This window comes from Dermochelys coriacea, chromosome 5, assembly GCF_009764565.3.
Source record: "Dermochelys coriacea isolate rDerCor1 chromosome 5, rDerCor1.pri.v4, whole genome shotgun sequence".
NCBI classification, from domain to species: Eukaryota; Metazoa; Chordata; order Testudines; family Dermochelyidae; genus Dermochelys; species Dermochelys coriacea.
The window spans coordinates 34,810,255-34,829,696 of record NC_050072.1 but is presented as its reverse complement, the minus strand read 5'-3'; the positions used below and the strand labels follow the sequence as shown (position 1 = coordinate 34,829,696).

The 19,442-nt window shown below is 40.9% G+C and overlaps 1 protein-coding gene across 5 annotated transcripts in view; it reads left to right on the top strand.

The window, feature by feature from the left end:
• The window catches only part of ARL15 (ADP ribosylation factor like GTPase 15), a 333,479-nt gene that overhangs the window by 32,781 nt on the left and 281,256 nt on the right, over positions 1 to 19,442 (top strand). Inside the window, exon 2 of one of the 5 annotated variants that reach the window (XM_043514388.1) lies at positions 6,817 to 6,879. The exons of the other annotated variants lie outside the window; for them this stretch is intronic. Coding sequence (XP_043370323.1) covers positions 6,817 to 6,879 — 63 coding nt within the window. The remainder of the gene's footprint in view (positions 1 to 6,816; positions 6,880 to 19,442) is intronic. 5 annotated transcript variants of the gene reach the window in all.

The window sequence follows — 19,442 nt, the reverse complement described above, 5'->3', positions numbered from 1 at the left end:
TTTTTTTTTTCTTCTTTCATTTTTGGTGCAGAATTCCCTCAGGAGTAGTCGATGCAGGGAGTGTTTTGTGCTACAGCGCCGTAGTAATGTAGACATATCAAGAGCATCTTCCCAGCCTTTCAGCATCTCTTAACTCACTCCAAACCCTGTCCTTTTTCTTCATTTTTTTTTTTTGGGTGGTTTTGGATTCCCCTTTGATCTTGGGTTTTAGCCTTGGGAAGAGTAAACTGTTCTTGTAACCAGCCATTATCATCTTAACTCTTTTGAAGCTGTGTACCTGAGGTGGACTTATCTGTGTCATTATTTGTCCTTACCTGCTTGGTTAATTAATGATCCCTTGTTAGCCTCCTTTGATTTTTATTAGTGTTACTTATATCATAGTTTCTAAGGCCAGCAGGCACCACTCTGACCATCTTGTCTGACCTCCCCATAGTATAGGCCAAATTACTTCCCTGAAATAATTCCTGTTTGAATTAGAGCAGATCTTTTTAGAAAAACCTTCAGTCTTGAGGTTTTAAAATGGCCTGTGACTGCGAATCCACGACAAACCTTGGTAAATTGTTCTATTGATTGATTATGATTTTAACTTGGTCTAGCTTTTCCATTATCAGAGTGCCTAGGCGCTCCAGTCCTGGACCAAGACCCGGTGTGTGCTGGGCACTGTGCAAATACAGCACAGAAAGATTGTCCCTGCACCAAATGCACTGCACTGAACAGCTGATCAGAGACAATAGTCAACTGTTTGGTACTGAATGAGGTGAGAGGTGAGGTAGGGATAGGTCGGTAAGGGGCTCGAAAGTTAAGATGTATACCCCATGTAATTGGTTTGATATGAGAGAAAAGAGGAAACCAATTGAGAGAGGCAAAAAAGAGGTGAATTACAATTGAAGCAATAGGCAAGGAAAATGCATCAGGCAGCAATACAAAATTGACCAGGGAAACTAAGTCTCGCATATTCATTTAATCCCCACCCCTACATTTTCCCAGTTTATCACACAGTCTTGAGGTTAAAGCACAGACTAAAGTACCTGTTTAGAGCCAAGAATTCTGGAGTCTGTCTCCTGTGGCATTACAACTTACTGTGCAGGGTTGATTTGATTTAAATCAAATTGATGTAAATCGTGATTTAAATCACTAGTCAGGAAGACTCGATTTAATCATGGATTTCTACATAAGTGCATTCTTGTTGGTTGTTTTAACCTTAATACATATTCCTCACAACTCAGAGATAGATGTAGGCTTCATTTTTAGAAGGTACACACTATACATTTTTAAAGTGATTTATTTTGAAAACTTTTCAGATTAGTTTTACAGCTATATCAGAAAATGAATTATTTGTTTGGTTATTTCATTTACCAAAGGTAATTGAAACAGATAGTTCACCTCCCAATGACTTCATAAATATCTCCAATTCAACAGGTTAATCATTAATATTCGGAGGATTTTCTTGCCAGGCTGTATTAGGAGGAGACTATCACCAGACAGACATTTTATTTGTTTTATTTAACTAAAACAATATTATGTATTCTGGATTTTTTTCTTCAACAGCAAACATATATTTTAACAAAACAAGCATTTGATGGCTTAACTAAATTCAAAAATTCATGTTTTTTAAAATCAGGTTTGTTTTTGTTAAAATTGTTTAACTAAAATAGTTAAATGAAATATTTAAAAAAACAAGAACAAGTAAATAGACTGTCAGCCAGGTCAACGTGAGAGACTTAAAATATTGGCTTCTGCAGCTAATTCGGTCATCTTCACCTTCATTTTTCTGTTTGTTCATAATCTGAAAAAGAAAAAGAAGTTTTCCTGCGTTTTCAGGTCCCAAATGAATTCTCAATTTGGAATGAGTTAGTCCAAAGGAAGAAAATATTATTTCTACTCTGGCAGAAGACACTACTGCTGTTAAAAGTGAGATTATCACTTCAAAAGTCTCTAAATCCAAGTGCTTAAGTGACTTTTGCCAGTTCACTGGTGTGACTTTCTTTAAAACATCATTAGCAAACATATATTTCTTGAATGGTTCTTATTCCCAAACTGGGTGTCTCGTACGGCCTGCTGCCATTTATAGGTTTTCCCTTCTAGTGAGAGAATGATATGGTCGATCTCAATTCAATGAAGGCTACACTCGGAAAGACCTCAAGACTTCTGGAATATGTTGCTCAGACAGTTTCACTTTTGTTTCTACTGCCTGTCCCTCTCCTCTCACCTTTTATCTCCAGACTTCTTCTCCTAGTCTAGATCTATTCCACGACCAACATTCTTCTATTCATTGAACTTTTTGAAACTTTGCACTTTGAGAGAGGTAAAGGATTGACTCCATGTACACAAATTTGCAGAGGGTCAATAGGATTGAGGTCTGTTGTTTCTCGCCTCTCTCTCTCTATTTATTTATTTATTTATTTATTTATTTATTTATTTATTTAAAACCATTTTTGCTGTTAACAAGCATGTTATCTTTGGAGACACAAATCCACAGTCTGAGAACTGCAAAACTAAGCAAATCTCTGCTGGTATCTTCTAGACTGAGCACTGAATCCCATTGGATAGATAGAAAGATTAACCTAAATAATCTATACAGAAGCCCCTGAAACCCCATAAAATTGGGTCCCTAATCCATGAACTTTTGGAACTCATTTACATTACTTTTCTTAACCATTCCATGAATGTATTGTCTCATACTATATAATTTGCCATGATGAGATACATTATAGCTCAGATATTTTAATTAAAACTATCTTTATAGTGTGTGTGCCTCCAAAAGCATTTTATCAAAAAATCAGATTTAAATAAAAAAATTTTAAGAATTTTTTTATAAAAATCATTGATTTTTATCCACCCTGTTACTGTGTGACTTTGATGTAACACTCACCCCTATTCTTCATAGAATTATTGTGATATGAATATGGCATAACTAAGATGGGTCATGTGAGGCATCATTGGAAAGCTTATGGATCTACTGAATGTGTTTATCCGCTTTGTATGCATGTATCATTTCTGTATCTGGAGGTTAGGAATATTGACTGCAACAATTACAACTGTGTATATTTGGGGGAATGCCCACCATACAATAGGCAATCTGCCTCAGTGGGTCATTAGGAAGAACAATAAGACTTGGAAGATACTAATCTCCCACCTTCCTGAGAAGCTCCCAGGGTTGATGCTTTGACACTACAGGGTCAGGTGATCAGGTCACATGGTACTAGACGCATGTTGGGCTTTCAGTATTTTTTCCATTGAGAAGGTAGGGGACAGCCTGGGAGGGGAAAAAAAAAAAAAGATTCCTGCCTCATGTAAATTCTATTTAAGGCTGGGAAGTAAGTCAATCAGGACTCTTCTCCATTACCTCCCCGTCCAAAAAGGAAGATGGCTAAAAACACCTGAAGGGAAAGGCAGGGGCTGAGTCCAGGCTGAGATAGGGATTCAGTCTGTAAAAGAGAAATAACTAGAACTCTAAGCTTTGGAAACTCTGCAACCTGCTTAAAACAACATGTAGGGTGAGAAATTACATTTTGTAACCTGTTTCTTGATTGTATTAAGCTTAGTTTGCATGCTTTGTTTGCTCAGTAATCTGCTTTGTTCTGTTTGCTATCCCTTATCCCTTAAAATTTACCTTTTGTAGTTAATAATAAAGTTATTTCTTGTTGCTGTGCATCTCTCTCTCCCCATTGAGGGGAGAGGGTTAATTTTATGAGCTTGCACTGACTGGGCCATTAAAAGTCTGGTTCGCAGTGCAGCGGGGATAAGGCAGGCCTTCTGCCTGCCCCCGCATGGCTCCTGGAAGCCACGGGGCGGCCAGGGAGGCTCTGCGTGCTGCCGCAAGTGTTGGCTCTGCAGCTCCTGTTGGCTGCGGTTCCCGGTCAATGGGAGCTGTGAGGGCAGCGCATGGCGCCCCGGCGGTCTCTGTGCTTGGGGGCCACAGGAACATGCCAGCTGCTTCCGGGAGCTCTCTGACGTAAGCACTGCCCAGAGCCTGTACTTGTTCCCACATGCCAACCCCCTGCCCCAGCCCTGAGCCCCCTCTCTCATCCACACCCCTCCCAGAGCCTGCACCCACTCCTGCATGCCGAACCCTTCATCCCTGCCCCCAGCCCAGAGCCTCCTCGTGCACCCCCAGCTGGAGCCCTCACTGCTTCCCGCACCCCAACCCCTTGCCCTAGTCCAGAGCCCCCTCCCACACTCCAAATTCCTTGGCCCCAGCCCACAGCCTGTACCCCAACTGGAGCACTTACCCCCTCCTGCACTGAACACCCTGCCCCAGCTTGGGGAAAATGAACAAGTGAGGGTGGGGGAGAGCAAGTGACAAAGGGGGGGGGATGGAGTGAGTGGGGGGGTTGGGGCCTCAGAGAAGGGGCGGGGCCTCGACGGGGCATGGCAGGGGCGTGATAAGGGTTTTCAGTTTTCTGTGATCAGAAAGATTTCTGCAGTCAGAAACCCTACTTCATCTCTGTGTATCTCAATTTTCATTTCAACACTTGCCTAATTTACTACTTTTCATTTCTCAGCTCCGCTTCACCCTGAGAATGAAAATCATCTTCTGTCATTCCCACCTTTCTCTGACCTTCTTATGCTGTCTTTCAAAACTCAAACTATAACCCACATCAGTAAAAATGCTGTTCCCCATCCATTATTAAAGGTGACCAGTAGGGGAAAACATGAGTGTCTGCCCATTTTTTGCTTCTGTTGTCTCTTTATAAAGAAGTAGTAGTTCTGTGGGCTTGTCAGTGGGTCAGTTTCTCATTTGAAGAGAAGCTGGTAATGCAGAGTGCAGATAATCCCTAGACTAGCTTATGTACAGTATGCCCATAAATCCTGTTTAAGATAAATGGAGATGGAGAAAGAAGGAACAATACTACAGACTGGTAATTCTATTTGCAGAAGCCCCGACTGGAACATGATTGTGGTCAATAAAATAGCTCCTTTACCTTGCCCTTGGTTTCTGATCTGCCTACAGCACAATGTCTGTTCCTGCTTGCCCCCTTGTCTAGAAAATCCTTCAGGCCCACACTGCATGGCATGTCTGCTGGCGACCATTGTTCTCAACACTGAGCATCAACTAGTTAATACAAGCCTGAGTTAACCCTCCTTTTGTCAGGCTGCTTATTGATTTCCCTTTAATTTAATGTGAACTCTTAGTGTTCCAGTGGTGGTTTTCCTCCTTCATTCAATAGTTCACAAATTCATTATTTATTCTATTTGGTTTCTATACACACATCTTGTTCTATCACACTTAAATATCATTTGTCTTCCTTCCCTCTCTGTTGTGATCCTGCTTCATCCTTCCCATTCCCTGTTAGATTACTCTTTTCGACTTTGCTATCTACATTCACAAGGCAGAATGAAAGTGAGCTGATGTGATTAAAAAAGTATCTCTGTTCTTTCAAAGACACTTTTCAGCACTGACTAGAATATATTTCTTAAAGTGCTGCTTTGCACCCCGTTCACTCTCTCCATACTTAATGTGGGTTAAGTGGGGAAAAAAGCACTTGAAACTTTATTTTCTCCAGTGGTATTTTGGGGAAGGGAAAATTGTCTGTGCAAGCAGAATCTGCAACTGAAGCTTTTAATGGGAAGTAGGTAGTGCGCTAGAACTTTTTTCTTTCTCCAGATTCCATTAATAACTTAAAAAAAAATAAAAATCTACTCAAATTGTGGTGGCCTTTTGTGACATACAAACTGTAGCTCAGCCTGTGTGTAAAATGTTGGGTGTTCCTTGACTTGGCTTTGTATTGTAGTGCTAAACTTGCATCACTTTGACAGACAGCAATTTTATGCACAATTAAAGTGTCACAATTAAAGACTTCAGTGCGGTATATAAATCTCCTTTTAAAGACCAGTTGATTAGTAAACATTATTTAATGTGTGCCTCTGTGTTTTGGGGTTGTAAATTACTTAGGATTTAACTGAGCGTCCCATATTAATTCTTAAGGCACTGAGGCCTGAGGTGTTCTACCATATGGGCTAGCTAGTTTCCTTGGTGAGTGGGCAGGTCGTTGTGGTGCTGTGCCCAGCCACAGGGACTATCTGCCTACTAGAAGGAAGGCACTTAACAGTGTTGCCACACCCTGGTAGAGGGGTTGCAAATGACACATTTTTGGGTGCCATAATGATGATGTGGTGGAGATGGGGAAACAAAAAATGTGATTTGGGTTTGCTGGGAGGGGACTAGTAGGAGAGCAACAAAGAGAAAGAGGAGATGCTAAAGAGGAGCATAGAGGACAGGTAGAGTGAAGAAATGGAGATGGAGGGGGCAACAGGGATGTGGAGCAAACGGGCAATCTTCAGAAAAGAGAATGCTCGGAGTAAAAAGTGTAAAAGCTGCGGAGCCCTGGTGGCTTCATTCCTGCTTCAATTGCTCGTGTCTGCTGCTGCCAGATGAAATTCTGGCTAGTTTCTCCCAATATTTTCTTTTCTCCCCAAGCTCACATGGCTGGGCAGAGAGGTGCGTAGGTGATGCCATCCGAACAGGGGGTTCCATGAATAGTTCTGGGTCCTCGGGTGCTGGAGGTGTGGCAGAGGACTGAATCTTGGTTCTGTTGATTCCAAAATGCATTTGACTGTAGTACCTCTCCTGACTATTTGGGATGAGCCATCTCTAAAGAGAGGAGAAGTGACACTTTAGTGCATACTGATTAGGATGATGTAGATGCTGTAGTAATATTGTAGTGGCAAAAATGCCAACTGCTACTTTGCTGTTCAGAATAATGTGATGTCACAGAAGGGAGCTTTAAATTCACATGCCCTTAAGGGGGGATGGAAGAGTCTGTGGTTTGTGCTTAAAAATTGAAAGTGTAATTAATAGAATTCACTCTGCAGGGCCAGTGGAATCTTAGGGCTTGGGGATGTAGGATGCTGGCCAGGAGAGCTACAATAAAACAGGTTGAGATTTTAAATGTTTTTCCTTTATTGTAGACATGTAATGGAAATATGAATGAATTAAATATACAAACTTTCCCCCCTCTATTAATTATCTAGGCAACACTTCAGACCTCAGTCATGGTATAGCAAATCAACTTCAGGTGAAGATGACAGAACTGATGGCTGACATAAACTTTAAGGCTTGTTACCAAAAGATTTTTTTCAGTGTTTTTTTTTGTTTTGTTTAAGATTCAACACTATCACATTTCATTAGATGGGTAAATGGAAAGTTCTGAATCACTGTGCTATTCTTGGCTTAATCATAAGTGTTGTCGTCCCCGTCCCCCTCCCCAGGTGAAAGTAGATTACGTATGAAACTTCACTGGAAAATGGTGTTATGATGCTTATAGACAAAGATGCTGGTGGGATTGAGGTGTGGACATATATGAGAATCAAAATAGCTGTTGAAAATTTTCAGACTGCTTTGAATTTGCATACTGACGTTCATCCATGGATCTCTTAGGACATTACTGACCCAAGTGTTAACGATAAGGGCCTGATCCAAAGCCCACTTACTTGAGTAGGTCTCTTCATTGACTTCTGTGGATCAGGCTTCATCCCAAAGATCCCTGTGAGGTGGGGGAAGTATTTTATCCTTTGCAGATGAGAAGACTGAGGTGCAGAATTCTGAGCCATTTCCCAAGATCCCACAGCAAGTTCTAGGTAGAGCTGGGAAGACAACCTAGAAATCCTGAATCCTGGTGTCGTGTGCTTTAACCCCTACAGCACACATTCTCAGCTTGTTGGTTTCTCAATCCCCATTGCTCATACACAGTTTTTATATTTGTGACACTCTGTACCTCGGAGCCACCCCTGTGTTCATCCTTATGATTGTGGTATCCAATGCAAAGTTTTTCATGTTGGGTGTCTTCGGAAGAATCATATTGCACTGAACATTGTTGTTGTTCTAGTAATGTTCTAGGTTGTAATTTCATGTATATAGTTATGAGGCTGAAAATGTGTCCTCGTAGCTTAAAACAAGCCCAGGCAAAATTCTCCAAGAGCAGAGGGCAGTTCGCTCTTCATCAGGGCACATATGGGACAAACCCAGCCCAGTCTCACAGGGACAAAGGTTCTTCTTCAAGTGCTGTCCCTGTGGGTAGCTCCACTCCAGGTGACGGTGAGGGACCCAGGGGAACACATCTTGAAGAACCTCATTTACTGCAAGGTGATTAATTTTCTCATCTGTTGCGCTCTCTAGTGAGTCACCCCCCCTCCCCCCTTGGTCAGTTTGGGACTACGATGAGGTTATGCTCACCTGACTCTGAAGGAGGGGGGCAAAGCCAGGAGGGAAGAAAGAACATGATAAAAGAGAGAGATGTTTGCCATGCTCTTCCTCCCTCTTCCACCTCCATCTACAGACACCACCACCAAGCAACTGAAGTGCTGATCAAAGAGGAGAGCCTGGCTGAAGGGCAGCCAGCTAGCCTGTGGTGAGAGCATCTAAGTTTGTAAGGGCACAGAAGATTGTGTTTTTGCTTTTTTCATTTGACCAAATCTGACTTGTGCTTTGACTTGTAATCACTTTAAAATCTATCATTTGTACTTAATGAATTTGTTTGTTCTACCTGAAGCAGTGCATTTGGTTTGGAAGCATGTCAGAAACTCCCCTTGGGATGATAAGCCTGGTACATACCAATTTCTTTAAGTTGATGAACTCATATAAGCTTGCTGAGGGCATAACTGGACATTGCAAGACGGAGGATCCTAGGGTTGTCTGGGACTAGAGAGATTGGCTAGTGTCATTGAATTGCACAATCCAAGCAGTAGCTGGCCAAAAGTGCTCACTCACGTAGCTGGGAGCAGCTAACATGCCAGAGGCTGTGTGAGAGCAGCCCAGGAGTGGGGGGTTCTCACAGAAGAGCAGGGTAAGGCTGGCTCCCAGAGTCGAGGATTGGAGTGACCTAGCAGATCACTGGTACGGATAATACCAGGGGAACATCACGATATTGAATTGTGTTTTAACTTTAAAACTAAAGAAAATATGTAGAGGGATCATAGGTTGCTTGTCAATATTGCACTGTGGGGGTGATAGAAAAGGTGTATTGGTTGTACAAGTTAGTGATCACATGTATTAACCACATTGGTGTAATGTACTTGGCTGCAGGGCACAGCAAATTTGTATTTCTCTTTAATATCACTGAGGGACAGCAATCACCAAGAATTAGGGAATCATAGGACTGGAAGGGACCTTGAGAAGTCTAGTCCAGTTCCCTGCACTCATGGCAGGACTAAAGTATTCTAGACCATTCCTGACAGGTGTTTGTCTAACCTGTTCTTAAAAATCTCCAATGATGGAGATTTCACTGCCAAACAAACACCTGTCAGGAATGGTCTAGATAATACTTTAGTCCTGCCATGAGTGCAGGGAACTGGATTAGACACTGTTGACTCATATTTACTTTTGTGATCCACTATGACCCGCAGATCCCTTTCCTCAGTACTCCTTCCTAGGCAGTCATTTCCCATTTTGTATGTGTGCAACTGATTGCTCCTTCCTAAATGGAGTACTTTGCATTGTCCTTATTGAATTTCATCCTATTTACTTCAGACCATTTCTGCAGTTTGTCCATATCACTTTGAATTTTAATCTTATCCTCCAAAGCACTTATGAACTTGTATTTGTAGCTCTGAATTGATCTCTTGAAACCAGAATCAGGATTTCTTTAAAGAGGGAGCTTTGTGTAGGGGAAATAGAATTCCCTGGTCAACAGAGTCCTTCTGACTCTTGCTTTTTGTATTGCTGTATAGAAACCAAATAGAAACTGATGTTGCAAAATAGATAACTCATGGGTACTTACAAATAAAAATCTTCTTACCTTGTCTTGAGTGAAAGCATAAAGCACTGCTGTGTATTCACTGGTATGAGAAGTTAATGGTTCTGTTAATGGTGAGATGAAATTCTCCACGAAGTATGTTGCCAGGAATATTGGAGTGTATTGAAAGTTGTGGAATGGTTCTCCAAATATTCTGCATTGGTGGGGGTGGGGGTGTGTGTTTGGTTTTTTTTTTGTGTATTTTTTTTTTAAAAGGACCAAATTCCAGTCTTTACTTATGTTTCATTCAGACAATTTGGTAACTGACTTCTGTAATTTCTTTTTTAATTAAAATTTAGTGTAAGGATACTTACAGACTGGTTTCATGTAAATTAGCTTTGGCAATTTAGTGGGATTTTTGCTTGTGCTTGGCTGATTGATATGGCCCTAAAGAATTTGAATGTGTAGCATTAGAAAGCTTTTAAACTTTAAAAACATTCCTTTCTGTGGGCCCCCATTGCCCTTGGGGTCTCTCCCTCTGTCATAAGAGGGTCAGATACTGGCCCCCTTCAAGGAACATTATCTCCAATGCTAGTATTGTTCAAATAAGGCTGAGTCTTTATTTCTAAATCCTGCTGGTCCAGTGTGCAGGTAACAGAGTTAATAGATTTTTGTTGTTATGAACTGCACTTGCAATTGAATTTAGGATAGCCTGATTCAGTGTGTATGTGCAACATGCATTTGCAGTCTCTGAGCAGAAGCGCCAAACTGACTTACACTGTGGATTTACAGTTTGTCAAATTTTGTGTTACAAAAACAATTTAATGTTGACTGTCTTTTTTTTTTACGATTAAATTTGATTAGAAGTTAGAAGGAAGGAAGAGAGAAGACTAGGAACTTCATGGTGCAAGAATACATCAACTTTCAGGGTGTGTAACCATGGAAAACATGTTCAAAATATTGAGAACTTGAAACTATGTTATAACATGCAAATCTGAGTACTCCAATCTAAGCATGGCAGTATTTTGTTTAAAACAAGAATCAGCTGAGAGAGTCTTGTGTGATGTGTGGTTACATTTTGTTTTTTATGTAGACGCAGATCTATGAGTGTTAGAATGCATTAGTTTCTTAGAACTCTGTCTTATAAGTTCTCTAAAGGCCAGGAAAGAGAATTGTGGCTTATTAGGCTGAAAATAGTTCAGTGATCATGACATTAAATCAATACAGAAAAACATTCTGTGTTGGTGGGGTTAGCAGTTTTGGTTGTTTTTGTTGTAGTTGAGTTGATATATAGCAGTGCAGCTATGAAACAAGAATAAGGTTTGTTCTCAGTCAGACATCTATTTAATGATCTTGGCAATTAGGAAGAGTTGTATAACTGATTTCATCTGTTGAATTCAGCCTATAGGAAAGCTAATTTTAACTGTGCTAATTTTCATGCTCCATTGTATATTTTAGGATTAGAAATATGAGGGTATTTCAGAGATTTTTACTGTCAGTTCCTCTATAAACCTTTTTGCATTATTCCTTGAATACATATTTCTAGTGGCAAAATATGAAATGACTCCAATTCTAATACTTGGCATTTGGTCAGAAAATAACAGATGGAATTGTTTCTGATTTTATTACGTAATAAGCCAAAAAGCTACCTTGTTGCTAAGAAAATTAGATCCTGTGTATCCATCCAACTCCTTTCTGGACTATAAGATTTTAACTTTCAAGGGTTTCACCTTTAACTTTCAGCAAGCATAAGCAAAACCACTCAGAGCTCTGCATTTACCTTCCTGCATTTCTACTAGTTTTGTCATATATCCACTAATGTGTAGATGAAGGTCTTGTTTCCACTCCATGTGTTGCTCTACCAGTCACTGAAGTCACTTTCTATTTTAGAAAAAAGAAAAGGAGGACTTGTGGCACCTTAGAGACTAACAAATTTGCGGATACAGACGAACACGGCTGCTACTCTGAAACCTTTCTATTTTAGCTTGATCATGATTGATGCCTGCAGTTGATATACTGCTATGCTGGTTTAGAGGAAGCAGCTAAACTTGCTCACTGTGCTTTTACAGGATGTGTATCTAAATGTGCTCAAAGCCCCACCTGTCAGAAACTTCTCAGATTCAGTGTTGTCCTTTTATCTTTGAAGCTAGACACAAGCTAATTGGTAATAGGAAAAGGCTAGTCCAGGGGTCGCCAACCTGTGGCTCCAGAGCCACATGCGGCTCTTGAGAAGTTAATATGCAGCTCCTTGTTTTGGCACCAACTCCAGGGCTGGAGCTACAGGTGCCAACCTTCCAATGTGCAGGGTGCTCACTGCTCAACCCCTAGCTCTGCCACGGGCCCTGCCCTCACTCTATTCCTTCCCACCCCCCCCTGAGCCTGCAGTGCCCTCGCTCCTCCCCCCCCACAGCCTCCTGCATGCCATGAAGCAGCTGATCAAGAGGGAGGCACTGATCAGTAGGGCTGCCGGTGGGTGGGAGGTGCTGGGAGCGGGGAGAGAGGGGGAGCTGATGGTGGGGTGGTGCTGCTGACTTACTACTGTGGCTTTTGGCAATGTACACTGGTAAATTCTGGCTCCTTCTCAGACTCAGGTTGGTCACCCTGGGCTAGTCATTCTAGCAGTCCTTTTATAATCAATAATTTGCTTCCCTATCTAGACGTATTGGTAAAAGCAGTTTCCAGATGGACTGAAGCTAGGAAGAATAGAGGCGGAGACCTAGCTTTATTCCCAGCTCTGTCTTTGTCCTGTTGGGTGACCTTGGATAAGTCACTTCACTGCTGCAATGTTTGGTGTTGCCCACTGGGTTTGTCATTTCAGATGGAGTATTGCCACCGAAGCATAGAGAGTAGCTGATAGAACAGGGATATTGACCCAGTTATACTTATATTTTCAATGTCTTTAAAAGCTCTGACAAACAAAATCAACTCGGATGGGTAAGGGTATGTTGTGACTAGCGGGCCTGCAAAATGTATTGTAAGCTCAAATGTAAAATGTGAAAGTTCACAAGATGTTACAGTAACCTACAATTTTTGCCTACTTGGAAATTAACCATGAAAAATAGAGTGAGTTGTTTTTAATAAACGAATGTTCTAAGAAAGTGAGAGAGAGAGAGAGAAACCAGTCAAAGAATCTAGATTAGTCCAAACGAAAAGAACCCGCTGATTGTGATTCAAGGACTGTCAAAATCATGCTTGCTAAAAACAGAAGATGTGGAACCAGAATTTAATAGACCGAAATTAGTGTGATGGATATTAGGCCTAACTGGTGGACAAAACAATGAGGGGGATGAACTATTCCTGCTCATTTTTCCCCTTTTGCATTTCTTAAAAAGTGTCTTGTTTTGCTTTAAAATAATAATAATAATTAATAATAAAATCAGCTTTTCCATCTCCCATCTCACCTTTTCTAGTCTCATTTCATCTTCCCTGACCCCAAGATAGAAGCAACTAGAGTGAAAGACTTTCTTCCCAGAGGAAGGCTGGCTGGCCGGCCTTGCTCTTGTTCAAATAACTTGTTTTTTTCACTTGAGTTCTGAAAATCATCATGACATTGAGTCCTCAGCAAGTGAGTGGGGGATTACTAATTGCCATCACCACAGAGTCTGATAAGATCCTGTTGTGCCTCCCTGCCCTGTTACTTTCTTCTCTATTTCTTCTCCTCTCTCGGCTTTTCATCAAACCCTGAAATTAACTACATTGCATCAGTAGAGTAAGATGAGATGACCACAACCCTGCCCTGTCTAAGAAGAAAAGACACAACTAGATGCTACCCCAGTCCAGAAAGTGAACCAGGGTCCAAGCAACAGCTAAAATTAATTTGTGACTGACCAGCTGTCCTGTGTTCCAGATTCACCAACAAAAACCATTTTCGTGCTCCCCCTCTTTCTAGCTTATCTGTCTTCCATTTGTGTCTGTTAGAAACAGAAGAAGTGCATGCCCTTTACACATAGGATGGAAAGTAAAACTAACCTGTTTTTTTTCTCATCAAAGAAAACTTGTTCTGAAATAAGATACTCGAGCATTGTTCCTTCAAAATGAGAGAGACTTTAAAGGGTTTGATTTTGTTTTGCATAATTTTTCAGTTTCAATATAAATGCTTGTTTTCATTGCATGTTCTTTCTTGTGTTTGATCAATAAACTTTCATTTTTTTTTAATGAATCCTTTTGGCTGTTTGCCAAGTAACTGAGTAAACTGAGATGTCTGTTGGGAACGAACAAACAAACCTGGGCCTCTTTGTATAACTATTTTTATGTTGGAAAGTGGAAGCATTTATAACACACCTTTTAACTGTTTTGACCCTTGAAATCAATTCAATAAATGTCTTTACTGCGGAATTAACCCAAGTTATCTACACTCAGGTTTGCTCCTTTTGAGTTAGCCTAGCTCAAGTGAGAGCAACCATACTGCAAAACAATGCTCAAGCAGCAGAAAGTGATTGTATTAGTAGTATAGCGTAATTGCATCCCCCCATTGCCTTACTAGCTCAAGCATCAACAGCAGCACTTGAGCTTTAACCTGTATCCCTAGACGGGTCAGCCAGTAGCTTGAGCTGAAGCACTACTTACTTAAGCTAGAGATTTTTGTGTATGGATGGGAGTCGGGTTAGGGACAACATTCAAGTTATACCTCAATGATTCTGTGGAGACGGCTCCCTTTGGCCGTGGTTCCCAGCCAATGGGAGCTGCAGAACCGAGGCTTGGGGCGGAGCAGAGGCAACATATGGAGCTAGGTCCTGAAGGTTGCTGCTTCCCAGGAGCCAGGTAGGGAAACCTCCCTGAGCCCCATCAACTCTCTCTTCACCCCCCCCCCCCCAAGAACCTGCGGTGAGCTGCCCCCTCCCTAGTTTTAGTCAGTGGGCAGTATTTTAGCCCATCTTGTGCCATTCTTTCCTTTCTTCTTCAAAGTTGCGGGTCTTTAAAACGTCTTTTTGAAATACAGTTTAACACCTACAGTATGGAAGACCTTAGCCGGGATTTTCCAAATACGTGCTGTGGCAGCTCTTCAGTTATGATGAAGTCGATAATCTTCTGCCACACTATTTTGGCTCATAATCAAAATATTTTGATTTAAATAAATTAGTAGAAAAATATGTCCCCCACTTTTTCACAATTTATCATTGTCAATTATTCAAAATATTTTGATTGAGTCAAAACTGTATCTAAGGTGTTATGTGGTATGGGTTAAATGGTATTTTAAAAAGACACTTTAGAGGCCCACAATTTTTACATCAGCCGTTTCATGAGTAAATGGAAAGGTGTGTGTGTTTTTCTTTTTTCTTTTCTTTTTTTCCTTCTTAGAAATCAGGTTGAGGATACTAAGTAGCCATACGGTGTGAATTGCAGGATGTAAGTACTGGGGCCCTCCCTTCTTCAGCAGTAACTCTTGTAAAGCTTACACAAAGGGGACTACAATATGGGACTGACTTTTTTTTCTAAATGGCTAAACAGGATGTAGATATAAATAAAAATTCAATACAAACTCAGTTTGGAGGCGCTTTCTCACACACAGATTTTCTAGTATGTAGAGAAAAGTTGTTTCCTCTTGGAAATAGTTTCATTCATTAATTTCCGGACAGTACTTGGGAATTCATGCATTTCTTGAAAGACTGTTGCATGTTCTGTAGAACAAATATTGCAGCCTTGTTTTACGTAATGATATTTAAAATATTGTCACTTATTAAAATGGAGTAGGGTGATCAGATGTCCTGATTGATAGACAGTCCCGATTTTTCGGGTCTTTTTCTTATATAGGCTCCTATTACCTCCCACACCCTGTCCCGATTTTTTCACGCTTGATGTCTGGTCACCCTAAAATGGAGACTATGCTCTGTCATGTGGAATCAGGATTTTTAGTGCATTCATTGTACTGTCATTCTCGGATGTTACTAGGCCATATCTAGTATGTGTTAACTCTTGAATTTAGCCTTTTCGCCATGTACAGTCAGTCCTATTGCTAACTCTGAATGAAAATAATTTATAAAAAAAAGTGCAAGAGGACCACAATAATTCATATACTATAGACACTTTAAAAATCAACAATCAGTAAGCAAAAAATGCTAAGTTTGAACTCTAACAGAAAACAAGGGCACTGCTGTAGAATGGTCACAAAAAATAGTGAGCAGGAAGATTGTTTTATGATTAAGGCTCTGTGTTCGTCATGGATTCCATGTTGTTCCGTGACCGTGATTTCCACAGTGGCCAGAGTGGTTGCCCCAGGAGCTACTTGACCAGCTCAGGAAGCCCCTGGGACAGTTGCACCGGCTGCTGCTGGAGCAGTCTCACCCACCCCTAGCTCCCAGCAGCAGGAGTTGGGGGGTGGGGGAGGCTAAGGGCTGGGGATTGGAGTGTGGGACAGTGCTTACCTGGAAGGCCGACAGGAACTCCCCTCCCTCGGCTCCCAGCTCCATGAACTGCCTCCGCCTGCAGGCACCGTCCCCGCAGCTCCCATAGGTTCCTAGCCAATGGGAGCTGAAGAACCAGGACTTGGGGTGGAGCAGAGGCAACATATGGAGCTAGGAACTGAAGGTCGCCGCTTCCCAGGAGGAGGGTAGGGAAACCTGCCCGAACCCTGCCAACCCTACACCCCAGTGCCTGCGCTGCCCCTCCAACCAAGTTTTAGTCAGGGGTATATAGTAAAAGTCATGGACAGTGAATTGTTGTTTACAGCCCGGGACCTGTCCATGACTTTTTTACTAAAAATACCTGTGACTAAAACCTATCCTTACTCATGGTACAGAGTTGCCGTTCTTTCCATTTAAGGCCAATTATATAGGTCTCTCCTGGTCATCCCAAAATTTTCTCTCCCTTATCTGTTTGAACACTAAAAGGGGTACTGTTAACTTAAAAAGTTCATTTTGTTTTGCTATGAGTAATAACTGAGTATTACTAAAGTAAAGGATTATAGATTGATGATTATCCATTTTTTCCATTTGAACTTCATGCATTTTACAGCAATGTGTGTACTAGTCAGTTTTTCCTGATCATGTAGGCATTCTACATCCCTTTTCAATCAGGAGAGCCATTCCATGCCGATCCTCTCATAGCAACCCTTTTTTTTCCTGGTGGAGTCTAAGCCATTGCTTTCTGAAGAATTTAATCCTTCATTTGCGGGGAGGAGAGGGAAGATATTTTTAGCCCTTACAGATGTGAAGAGAACTTTCTACATGTGAACCAATAATACAGAGCTGTTTTTCTCACCCTTCAAACAGAGGGCTCCAATGGTGCTGCTATTTTGCTAAAGCCATGAATTGTAGTAGAGACTGGAACTAAACTATTCACTGCGATTGAAGGAATACCACTTCTTCCCCCCCCCCCCCCCCAAAAAAAAGACGGGGGAACGCAAGAAGTAGCAATATGATGCCTCCTCCCACCCAGGAGAACCACCCCTCTCTAGCAAGGAAGCTGTTGTGGGGAAAGAAAGCTGCTTTTCTATGGCTCAGGAGGTTGTTAATCTAACATCTGCTAGCCAGAGCGTTCAAAAGACGGAGCCATTTTAGAACTTCAGCCATTTTTTTTTAAAAGTGTGCTATTAATAAAATATTTGTAAACTATAATCCAGTTCAGTAAAATGGTTAGGCATTCACTGATGGCCTCAGTCTTATAAAAAAGTCTGATTTGCACTGGGTATGGATAATCAAATTAGTTGAGCATAACTGCATTCTAAAAGATTGTCTAATACCAATTGAATTTAGAAAATTAAAGGAATCCTGAAATTGGTTGGGTAGGTGTTGAAGAGAACTGCAGATTCAGAGGGTACTAAAGTAGAAATCTGAATCTTGCACAGAAATTATAGCTCCATGATCTGTATACTTGTTGACGGCATTAATGCATGTAGAATAGGATGAGTACAAATATAGGCCTGAATTCTTCAGTTTTATAAAATGAAATAAATTGAAAAATTCAAGCTAGTGCATTTGGAAGGAATAATACCAAACTTCCTAGACACATTGTTGGCGTGTAAGCAACTATAACGGCTCAGGAGAAGGATCTGGTTGTCACTGTGGAAAAAAGTCACTAAAACACTTCTTAACGTGCAACAAAAACCAAAAGGCTTGTACATGTAAAGAATGAGATGTAAAATACCATGCTGTTACGTAAACGAATGGTACACTGTATACTTGTCACTGCATCCCAAAATATATATATATTAGAAGAGGTATAGAGAAGGATGGCAGAATTTTTAGATGCATGGAAAGATTCCATATGAAGAGAAACTGTAAAATTTGGGACTGATTAGAGGGGGACATGAATGAGATTGGGATGAGAAATCAGAGGACTGTGGCCCTGTGCCTCAGTTTCCTATCCCTCAAATGAGGATAATACCCCCTTATCTCGTTGGAGTATTGTGAAAACAAATTTAATGTTTGTAAGCATTGAGATACTTTGTGCCATAGAAGACCCCTTGAGGAAACTAATTTTTCTATCTTCAGAGCAGGGTTTGAATAGTGTGCAGTAAATAAGGCCTGGGGCTGCATATTGAACAGTGAAGATAATAAGTAGCTATTCAATATTTTTATTTTAAGTGAGCACCATCCATCCTGTGCACTGACTGAGGCAGGGGTCATGAGGAAATAATAGCAAAAATAACAAGGAGTCCGTGTGGCACCTTAGAGACTAACAAATTAATTTGGGCATAAGCTTTTGTGGGTTAGAACCCACTTCATCAGATGCATGGAGTGAAAATACAGGAGCAGGTATAAATACATGAAAGGATGGGGGTTGCTTTACCAAGTGTGAGGTCAGTCTAATGAGATAAATCAATTAACAGCAGGATACCAAGGGAGGAAAAATAACTTTGAAGTGGTAAGAGAGTGTTCCATTACAGACCATTGACAAGAAGGTGTGAGTGACAGTATTGGGAAAATTAAGTTTAGGTTTTGTAATGACCCATAGTCATAGTCCTAATATCATCTGATGAGTGATATAACTTAACTACTGTCCTAATGCATGTGCACATGCATCAACCTTCATTCTGGCATTTCCCAACTTTGGAGTGTTTGATTTTCAACCTTAATGTGTTTTCACATAGTTTGTGTGTGTAATATTGTATATAAACAGTGTGGTGAATTGTGTACCCATTAGTACCAAACAGACTAAGATTGATGTGTCTGAGGCTGCTCTACTCATGTCTGGTACTACTGGAACTTTGTAAATGAGGAATTTATCAAGTTAAACTTTTTTGGTGGCTGACAAAGTCTGGGCTGGGTTTTTTTCTAGTATTATTGATCTTGCTTAAATGTGGTTGATAAAGCAGGTATTCAGATTTACTATTGATTATTAATTAGTCTGAGGAATTGCTTTACTTAAGACATCTGGAAAAACTATTTAGATGGATGATTAAAGACAGAATGAGCATCCTAAGCAAAATCATTGAAAAAACCTAGCATCAGTCTTAGTACAGTTAGAATTTCAGGTCTACTTGTGTATTTGAGTTCTGTCTACCAGATAAGTTAGCATACAGCTGGTCTGTTAGCTCAGTGTTTCTCAGTTGGAGGGATGGGGCCAGTAGGGGGATTGGGTGAGAGAACACACTGGCTTGCTCCCACAAATGAGAAATAAACACCTATCAGTACAATACAGGCGACTGCAGAGACAACTTTGTTTCCTGCCTGCTGCTGCGAGTTTCATCTTCACTCTATTACCTCTGCCCATCTCACAACTCTAGTATTATCAAATCCCCAAAAACCTGGAGTATTTTCAGGCCTTTCTTTGCAACTAAGAAGGCTAGAAACTTCATTTAAAATAAATGAAAGCTGAGAGTCTCAGGTG